Source organism: Phalaenopsis equestris, unplaced genomic scaffold, assembly GCF_001263595.1.
Source record: "Phalaenopsis equestris unplaced genomic scaffold, ASM126359v1 Scaffold000520, whole genome shotgun sequence".
Lineage (NCBI taxonomy): Eukaryota > Viridiplantae > Streptophyta > Magnoliopsida > Asparagales > Orchidaceae > Phalaenopsis > Phalaenopsis equestris.
Window position 1 is genome coordinate 255,334 of NW_018164960.1, and position 9,928 is coordinate 265,261.

At 36.7% G+C, this 9,928-nt stretch overlaps 1 protein-coding gene across 6 annotated transcripts in view; it reads left to right on the plus strand.

Annotated features, from left to right (window-relative positions):
- LOC110028659 (E3 ubiquitin-protein ligase At3g02290-like) overlaps window positions 1-7,377 on the plus strand; it is a 21,731-nt gene extending 14,354 nt beyond the window's left edge. For 4 of the 6 annotated variants that reach the window (XM_020730599.1, XM_020730601.1, XM_020730602.1 and 1 more), the window contains 5 exons: window positions 5,466-5,542; window positions 5,658-5,865; window positions 6,117-6,462; window positions 6,871-6,980; window positions 7,138-7,377. In XM_020730599.1, coding sequence (XP_020586258.1) covers window positions 5,746-5,865; window positions 6,117-6,462; window positions 6,871-6,980; window positions 7,138-7,164 — 603 coding nt within the window. In that variant the 5' untranslated portion in view covers window positions 5,466-5,542; window positions 5,658-5,745 and the 3' untranslated portion in view covers window positions 7,165-7,377. The remainder of the gene's footprint in view (window positions 1-5,465; window positions 5,543-5,657; window positions 5,866-6,116; window positions 6,463-6,870; window positions 6,981-7,137) is intronic. The other 2 variants (XM_020730600.1, XM_020730604.1) reach the window with 2 other exon arrangements.
- Window positions 7,378-9,928: the final 2,551 nt, after the last annotated feature.

Sequence of the window (9,928 nt, forward strand, 5' to 3'; positions counted from 1 at the left end):
ACATTGTGAAGCTTCCCTGGATCGCACTGCATCCCAACGGATCTCAAAATTTCGCGATCCTTGCCTCCCGCCTTCGCGAGGGATCGCAGGTCTCGCTCGCCCCACTGTTCACGCGAGAGTTTGATGGCCTTCAATCCGTCCAGATTGAAGCGCCTCGTATCGAGGCGCATTAAGCGCTCATGCACATTGTTTTAGCGCCTTTATTAGGGCGTTGTTAGCGCTTGCAACAGTCTCCCGGGGCTGGGGTAAGCTTCGATGTTATGGGTCGAAGCTTCTGTTTCGTCATTAGTTACCCTTGGATCCCACTGATGGCCGCACTGTCTCTCAAGTTGCCTGATGATCTTCTCCCACGTATGTACAAACATCCACCTCAATCCCATCTTTTTTGATTGTGTGACTTTCACGTACTATTGAATTTTCTCAAAGTATCTCACAGGCGGTTCTATCTTGTGTGTCGTGAGAGTATCTTGAACCTTCTTGCTTTGTGGTGGAGTGGGTGATACAATATTGATGACAATGTTCTGAAATCTTATTTGTTCTTATTACCCCGTGTTAGGCGCCGGTATCATGGTCCACTCATTATGTTTCGCCACTACTTCTGGTTTCCTTGCCACTGCTCTGCTGATAAGGGATCTTTTGACCTGTGCCCTTTCGAAGGAAGGAGGATGATGCGCTTCCTATCCTTGATGAAAGAATGTGTTTCTATATCTATCGTGCTAAGTCCTCAAGTAGAATTGTCACGGTTGTCCCAACAAAAATGTGACAGATATCCATGGGATCCACGTCACACTATACCTGTTCGTGTAGCTAGTCTCCGATGGAGAAATTAACTAAGCACTGCTAATCTACATGTATCTCATTACCCTTCTTCAGTCAGATAAATATGACTGGGGATGTTTCTGTGCGTCCAATACTAACTTTTTTACCATGAGCGTGGACACCATTTTCTCGCAGCTGCCATTGTGATAATCAAGCTGCAGATCTTCCCCTTGATGGTGCACTTGGTGTGAAAAATGTTATGCCTTAACCAGGATTGGTCCTGCTTGGGCTCGAACTGCAGTATTCTTCAGACGACTAACACTTCTCTTTCGTCTCCATGGAGTTGAAGTTCTTTATCTAGACTCTCCTCCGGTCCACTCATTATGTTTCGCCACTACTTCTAGTTTCCTTGCCATTGCTCTGCTGATAAGGGATCTTGTGACCTTGTGCCCTTTCGAAGGAAGGAGGATGATGCGCTTCCTATCCTTGATGAAAGAATGTATTTCTATATCTATCGTGCTAAGTCCTCAAGTAGAATTGTCACGGTTGTCCCAACAAAAATGTGACAGATATCCATGGGATCCACGTCACACTATACCTGTTCGTGTAGCTAGTCTCCGATGGAGAAATTAACTAAGCACTGCTAATCTACATGTATCTCATTACCCTTCTTCAGTCAGATAAATATGACTGGGGATGTTTCTGTGCGTCCAATACTAACTTTTTTACCATGAGCGTGGACACCATTTTCTCGCAGCTGCCATTGTGATAATCAAGCTGCAGATCTTCCCCTTGATGGTGCACTTGGTGTGAAAAATGTTATGCCTTAACCAGGATTGGTCCTGCTTGGGCTCGAACTGCAGTATTCTTCAGACGACTAACACTTCTCTTTCGTCTCCATGGAGTTGAAGTTCTTTATCTAGACTCTCCTCTAATTCCTCGTTGACTTCCTCGACGACACTTTAACCGGTGAGTGTGACGACTCAACTCGTCGGGTAGCTGGAGGCTATGTGGGGGTAGCTGGAGGCTATGTGGCCCTAGCCGTGGCATCTGGAACACCTCCCTGCTGACTGAATGCTTGGCTGATGTCGGTGGTCTGAAGCATGACTATTGCTTGTTTTGCTGTTGTTGTCTTTCCACCTTCAGGGATAGTGTCTGGACATCCCCCAACGTCTAGTATGACTGTAGTTGTACCACATTACTAATGACAAACTTTAGTCTCTCGAGATATCATGCGATCGTGTGTTCTGGCTCTGACAGCTCGTACTTTAGCTGCAAGTTGTCGAACTGGGCTGTGAACTCTTCAACTGATAGATCTTATTGCTGCAAATTGTTGAGTTTGAGGAAAATGTCTTGGTGATAGTACGGTGAGAGGTATTTCTTCTGCATTGCCTACTTCATCTTCTCCTACTTAGTTATCTTCTCACTTCCTTCTCTCCTCCACCTTTGTAGATTTTCCCACCATAAAGATGCATTTTTCTTTAGTTTAATTGTAGCTATCTTGACTAGTTTATCCTCTGGTACATCTTTATACTAGAAGATTTGTTCGACTGATTGTAGCCAGTCAATAAACTCATTGGGTTCCATGCCTCAAACTCTGGGAGGTCCATCTTGATGCCAAAGTTCCGCTGGCCTCTATAAGGAACCTCTCCTCTCGGCCTCCTTTGATACTAAATACCAAAATAGTGTGGTCGATATTCCTCGTCACTGTGGTCTTCTCTTTGGAACTGATTAGTCTCCTCATCCTTGTCTTCCCCTCGACTTTCTTGATCACGTTCTAAGGTAATCTCTTTCTGGTATTCATCATGCAACTCTGATAGTCTCCATTGTAGATGACAAATTTCTCATTGAATCTCTTCCCGGGTCGGGTCTGGTTTACCTCTTTGCCGTGAAATGCCTAGGGTTGGGACTTCATCATGCAACTCTGATAGTCTCCATTGCAGATGACAACTTTCTCATTGAATCTCTTTCCGGGTCAGGTCTTGTTTACCTCTTTGCCGTGAAATGCCTAGGGTTGGGAATCGTCAGGAAAAATTTTGATGGAGGTGGCTTGGGTAGGGGCGGATGCTAGAGACTCTAGGATGAGACTAGGGTTGAGCTAGCATTGATACCAAATGATACTGAAACTAGTAGCAAGAAGAGTGGAGCACAAAAATAAAATTTTATTAATGTAGAAAGAGGATTAGAACACGGCTCAAATAGAAAGGAAATACAATACTGGGCGAATCTCCCAATTAGGATGTAGGAAGATGTCCGAAGGCGGAGGTGCCGTCGGCGTGGTCGTAGGACAAGATGGGAGATGTCGGGGGGTTGCTTGAGTAGTTGTGATGGTGTTTGGTTGGTTGCAGGTAGGTAGGGAAGCAAGGTTGTAGGGGAAGTATGAGTGGTGGTAGAGTGGTGGAGGCGTATGGGGGTGTTAGGCAACTAGGGGAAAGGTAGTAAAAGAGGTTGTTGAGAAGAAACGAGGAGATTGAACTTTTACAATACCACCTCAGAGCAGGATACAACCAAAGCACCACCTGTCGTCGAATACAACCCTAACAAGTGGGAAGAGATTCCACAAAGGAGATTAGAAGACAACTCCACTAGAACGGCCTCCTACACACAGGAGACAACTAGTTGGAAGGGTTGTAGATGGTCTACAACGGTAGTATGGTTGTTGGGAGAAGCATGAAAGGAGTTGGGGAGGCGGGACAATAGTGATAACCTACAGGAAGGGGGAATGGCTGGGTGTCGGGATGATGTAGGGAGAGTTCGGCGACTGAGGAGTGGGCAAGAGAAGATTTGGGGAAGGTAAAAAGGACGATACAATCACCACCTCGAAGATGATACAGTCGAAACACCAAATCCTCGGATACATCCCACAAAGGTGAAAGAATTTTACACAAGAATTTGAGAACAAACACAACCAAATCTGACTCCCCACAAATAAAGGATAACAATTTATAGCCTCAGAGGAAACTTCTACACAAAAGGAAAAGGATGGAAAGACGAGGAATCTAGAAGATATTGCGAAGCTTCCTTGGATCGCACTGCATCCCCACAAATCGTGAAATTTCGTAATCCTTGCCTCCCGCCTTTCCGAGGGATCACAAGTCTCGCCTGCCCCACTGTTCCCGCGAGAGTTTGCGGGGCCTTCGATCCCATGGGGTGCATTCAGCGTCCGGGGGCGCTGTTTTAGCGCCTGTGTCAATTATTCATTTACACAAATGGTTCTGTTTGGAGTCCTCTAACTACATGTCCTACTTTTGTCCTTCACATGTATCGACGTGTCCATCTTGCTTCGGCTCTTATTCAACACTATTAAAAATAACACAATTTATGAATTTAGACATATGTTGGAATGTGTTGAAGTGGTTACATCTCTATGGTGGACACGGAAGGCATCTGGGAGTGTTTGTGCTTTCTAGCTCTTTTCTTTAAACATTCATAAATTCCTTAAGATGATTGGACAGCATTTTAACTGTGCCATTCTTACTTGTCTACTTCCCCATCATGACCTTTTATTGACTCCTCTGCTAAGGTTTAGATATTCTTCCCTCGTTGCCTATTATTTCCCTTCTTTCATTGCTCTTTTGGCTTAATGCAACAAAAGAAGAAATTTCAGCTGATTCTTATCTCTGGTTCTCTTCACTTAAGGATCAGTTCATAAACATTAATGAGCTTCAATTTCATATACTTATATGAATTGTTTGTAGCTGCAAAGAGTCTTGCCTAGTTTTCTAATAGTGGTAATAGCGAGATCATTACATGAATTTTTATTGAAGTTGATGCAAACTTTAGCAAAAATATTTATGATCAAATTGAACTCATTGATATATATACTACAATAGAAGCATTTGCAATTTTTTTTGTGATAAAAATTTTTTTTTCTTTATTCATGCTTGTATAATTTACTACCGAAGGCTTCTCATACGTATTTGATTGAGCTATCATCATTTTAGCTATGATCCTCTTATACAATATGTTGAAAGCAGCATCCTTTGTTAATGATGGACGTGCAACATCTAATGCTTGCCTATGTTGGTGCAGCTTTCTTGGCTCATAATTTTAGCTTTAAGATAAAAAGATACAGATATAATTTATTCTTGTATAGGTAATCCTCGATTCATATCTGCTAGTACAGGATATCCTTGCTATTGATTGAGTTGATCCTCGTTGCCCATTTTGGTACCTCATTGTTCTCACTTTTCCCATTGAATCCAAAGCTATATCGGTTATTTGTAATAAGTGTACTCTCATGAACAATGACTGTTATGGCTGGATATCCTTGCTATTGATTGAGTTGATCCTCATTGCCCATTTTGGTACATCATTGTTCTCACTTTTCCCATTGAATCCAATAAGTGTACTCTCATGAACAATGACTGTTATGGCAATGAGAAAAAATCTACAATAACACAGATGATAACAAGAGAGTTTTTATAGTTTGATGAGATCCACCTGTGTTATCATCAAACTATAATCTATCTTATTTTTCACTTTAGACTAATGGACATCTATTTCTTTGTATGTTATAGTAAATTTTGATTTTGCATTCAAGATTGGTGTGAAAATTTATATTAACATCTCAACGCTATTTCCATTCTCTAAAAAAAAGTTTTAAGATATTGTAATCCTGAACGCTCTTATGTCAGACCGGTCAAAGTATATGCACAATTTAGCATTTCACTTGATTAAGCATTGTTTTATTTCTATTTTGGCAGTGGATGGTCCATGAAGTTGTGACATACATTCGGACAAGATTTACTTGATTCGTTATCTCGCCAATTCTATCGTTAAGGTCACAAGTTGATTTTCGCAGTGGTCGTTAATTATGATTTTGATATTTTTTTATTTTATTTTTTTGAAGTTGGGATTTCTTAAAAATCTGCATACCTTTGTTTTTATGATTTTAGAAGTTCTTCAGCTGCTATAAAATCCATTGGCTTCTTTCGTTAAATTCTCTAATCAATCCACCGCACATTTTCTGTCGATTGACTTATAATGGGCGCTTTTTGCTGCTGTCCTTGTGGGGAGGACTTTGAAGAATACACTCATCCAAGCAATTCTATATACAGACATTGCATCTGCCTGAGATATTTTCTGCACCAACTGTTCTATGGGGTAACATTTATTTTTACTAAATACACTGATTTATTTCTGGTTGACCTCTATCATATCTTTTTTAATAAATTTTTGTTCTTTCATTTTGAATTATGATTTCTAATGAAGAGGTATCATAGCTTTGAGCTAATCTTTCAATTTATGTTCATCTCATGCTAGCTTTAATCGCACTTCAAACATATCCTTTTATTTTGCAGACTTGTATTTTGATGTACATTTGTTTCGCTCACACATTACATTTTCTGCTCTAGTTTGGTCCAACATTTCATAGAGTTGATGGGCGAATTTCTGCTTCAAATGCAGCCACATCTTTGGCTTCAGCTGCAGTTATCACCACTTCTGCTGATGCCTCTTTGACCGATACTCATCCTCTCGTCATTAGACCGACGTTTGAGAGCGACGGTCTACATTCTCGGTCACAGCGAGATGGTTTAATCTCAAGGCGCGAGCAGTTGGGCGGTGCTAAGAAACGGAATAATGCAAATGGTGAAGAAGAATCCAAAGTTGGTCATTTTGAAATGGAGAATAATCCGTCTGCTAAAGCATATGTGCTGAAAAGTTTAGAAGATGAAGATGTTTGCCCCACATGTCTGGAAGGTAATCTATTCATTATTACTTGTTTATTAATATGGACATTTTACATACATATCACCCAATTCTTATGCCTTTAAATATCTATTACATCGAACTTTAGTTGTTACACATACACCAGACAAATCTTTCATATCACATAAAAAATATCATCATTTTGACTTTTAAAATGTGAAATATAACTTTTCATGCACGGGGAAGGTGACATTTACATAAAAGTTGAAGTTTGGTTGTTAGATATGTAAATACAAAAGGATTGAGTGGTATATAATATGTAAATGCTCCTAAATTGTAACTGTAAAGGATATTCTCTCAACATTCCTCTAGTTTTATGAAAAATTACTATTTTGCATATTATAACAATCAGTAGGGGGGGCAGAGGGTTCTAATTATGCTGTGTAATCTCATCTACAGAATACAACCCAGAAAATCCAAAAATCAAGACAAAATGCTCCCATCATTTTCATCTAAGCTGTATATATGAGTGGATGGAAAGAAGTGACAGTTGCCCTATTTGTGGGAAGGTATTATTATATAACTTTATTTCTTTTATGCCTTATGTTTTTATTCAAAGTTGGATATATATATATATATTATCCCTCACATTTTTTTGAAGGTTATTTTCCATGTGGTGAATATATTTATTTTATTTTATTTTTTAAATTCTTTGGTTGTGTGCAGGAGATGGAGTTATGCGAGAGCCCTTGAAACAGTTGATTAACCTAAAGGCACCACCATCAGATGCTGGAATAAATATGAGTACTGGAGCTGAAGAAGCGAAAGAGTACTAGAGCTCCGGCAGAAAAAAAATAAAAATCAATCTGTTTCTGAACTAAATTTGGCAATCTATTTGATTGTTAGAAGATGACTCATTTAATTGTATAGTGAATTTTATGAGTTGAAATGTTTTGCTTTCTAATATTCACTCGCAGCCCTAACCATTGCTTGTTGTAGGAGAAAGGACGCAAGCAGTCCATTATAATGGACGGAATACAACTAATTTTTTTTTTCCTTCGGTGTATCGTGTCTGTTGTCCGGACATAATATTTTCTTTGTTGTAGGCCTTGCCGGTTTGTGTGCTGCCCAAGACTCAAGTCATTTAATTTACTTTAAAATCGGTTTATTATTAAAACATAATTCAATTTTGAGAGGTTTACATATATATTACACATTTTTATGCATTTATATATTTACCTAAATTTTAATAATCTTTATATAACACTTAAATCTTTAACATTACAAAAATTAGTACTATTAAACTTTAGGGTTTAAAATATGACTTTTCATACCTATTTTAATGTGATTCTAGAGTACAAGTATTCGTTTAACTCAATTTTAAAGTTTATATGTTAGATATGAATCAGGGTGCACGTGAGCTTTGTTTGCTTGTAAGTCAGCTCGAGCTCGGTTCAATAAATAGCTTTTGATCTGAGTTTGACCAGCTAATAAGCTATGCTCAAGTCACCCGATTCAACTCGTTAGCTTGTGAGTCGGCTCTTTAAGAAAATATTAATAGAAAATGTACTCATTATATATTAAATTTGAAGGATTTATTTTTATATTATTAAAAATATTTTAAAATATTATTTTATATTTTATATGAATTGATGTCGTACTTTTTGTTTTCTAATTGCTTAATTAATTTCTGGTGTTATCATAACATTACCTTAAATTAATAATTTTTTCTCACTTTAATGAAAAGCAAGTCGGCTCGTAGTCTTAAACTTGTGCTCAATCTCGAACTAGATTAATTAATCAAGTTAAAGTCTTGAGTGGCTCGAGCTCGACTCGGCTCGTTTACAACCCTAAATACGACCTAGTATGTAAGTAAATATTTTCAAAATTTAATACTATATTAACTTGAAAATAGATTTAAGGGAAATTTTTATACATATCACATAATTCTTATTTATTTACAAATCTAATACCAAAAGTAGGTTATTTACACTCAGAATACCTTAGTATTATTAATAAATTTAATAAATTTTTTTGATGGTTTTATCATTTTATTATGCTAATTATCTTTCCCGTTGTTAATTATGTCTGTTGGTCTCGTTTGATTGTGCTTTCGCTCTATCATAGCCAGACCCGCTATTTACACCCCCTATTGTTGTCATTTTATAAATCAGACCGACTGGCCAGTTTGGCTGGGTCAACTGTGAGTTGATTATTCATTCAGTTCAGTCCAAACATAGAATTGTTCGTGCATAAAACCTAGATTGAACCGGATTGAACTGGCGAATCTGTAAGGTTTGTAAAGAATTGGTCAGCCCAAATATTGTCTAATTTTAGACTTTTGATTTTGATTAGATGACCATAAACAAAATCTTTAAATTAAAATAGAGAATATTATGTCTTAATTTTTTTACTATGACGTTATTCAAAAGAATAAATGAATAAATTTTTTACTTAGAATTTTATTGTGGGATATGACTTTTTTTTATTTTTTTGTTATATGAAATGATAAAGCCCATGATATATCTCCAAAAGAATAAATGACTATCATGCTGCACTATCTGGATCAAGGTCAAACTATTGAACTAATCTTTTAAATTATATGTATTTTTTACATATCAGTTAGTTCTCTTAAAATAATAATTGAGAAACTTATGATTCAAGCATTTAAGACTTTTGGTCGAAGTTATGATTAGGCTAGTGATAGAAGGAAAAAAAACTAATGGATTGGATGCATTATTTTTTAATAAAAATAAATTTGCTCATTATATTTTTCCTAACCTCAACTTCAATTAACTTTAGTATTCATTGCTAAGAATCATATTCAATTTATTTTAGATTTAAAGATCTTGTTGGTTTCTCATGTAAATATTAAAATCAACTCAGAGATATATAACTAGAGAAGACCTTAAATCAATAGATTACTTATAGATGAGTAAGGGATACATAATGGTATTGATCATAATATTTTTCTTAATGGTTTTTGTATTCAAAATTATTGTGGAAGATGATTTAAATTCTGAACATAAAGAGAGACATGCATATTACTAGAAATAATCCAAATATTTTGAGTTCACTTTTAGTCTTCATTTAATGAAAGTTGCTCTTGGAATTATTCTTAGACCATTGCAAGTATTACAAAGAAATGATTAATATATTATAAATGATATGTCTTTTGTTAAAATGCAAAGAATAAGACTATAATATATTAGAGATAAAAAGCGAGAGAATTTAATAACAAAATATCTTTAGTTTATGATTAAGGAAAAAATAGATATTCAATCTATGAATACTAAATGAGTTGCTATAAATGAGTTGCTTGTGGATGCTCTCATCGTAGAGTTACAGACATGACATATTCATTGATCATTTTAAAGATGAAATATTTTACACAATCATTGATATGCAACTTAAATAGCTCAATAATCATTGTATGGAGATAAACACTAAATTATTTTTTTATATCATATGTTTATGTCCAACTAGTTTATTTAGTGTATTTCATATAGATAAGTTA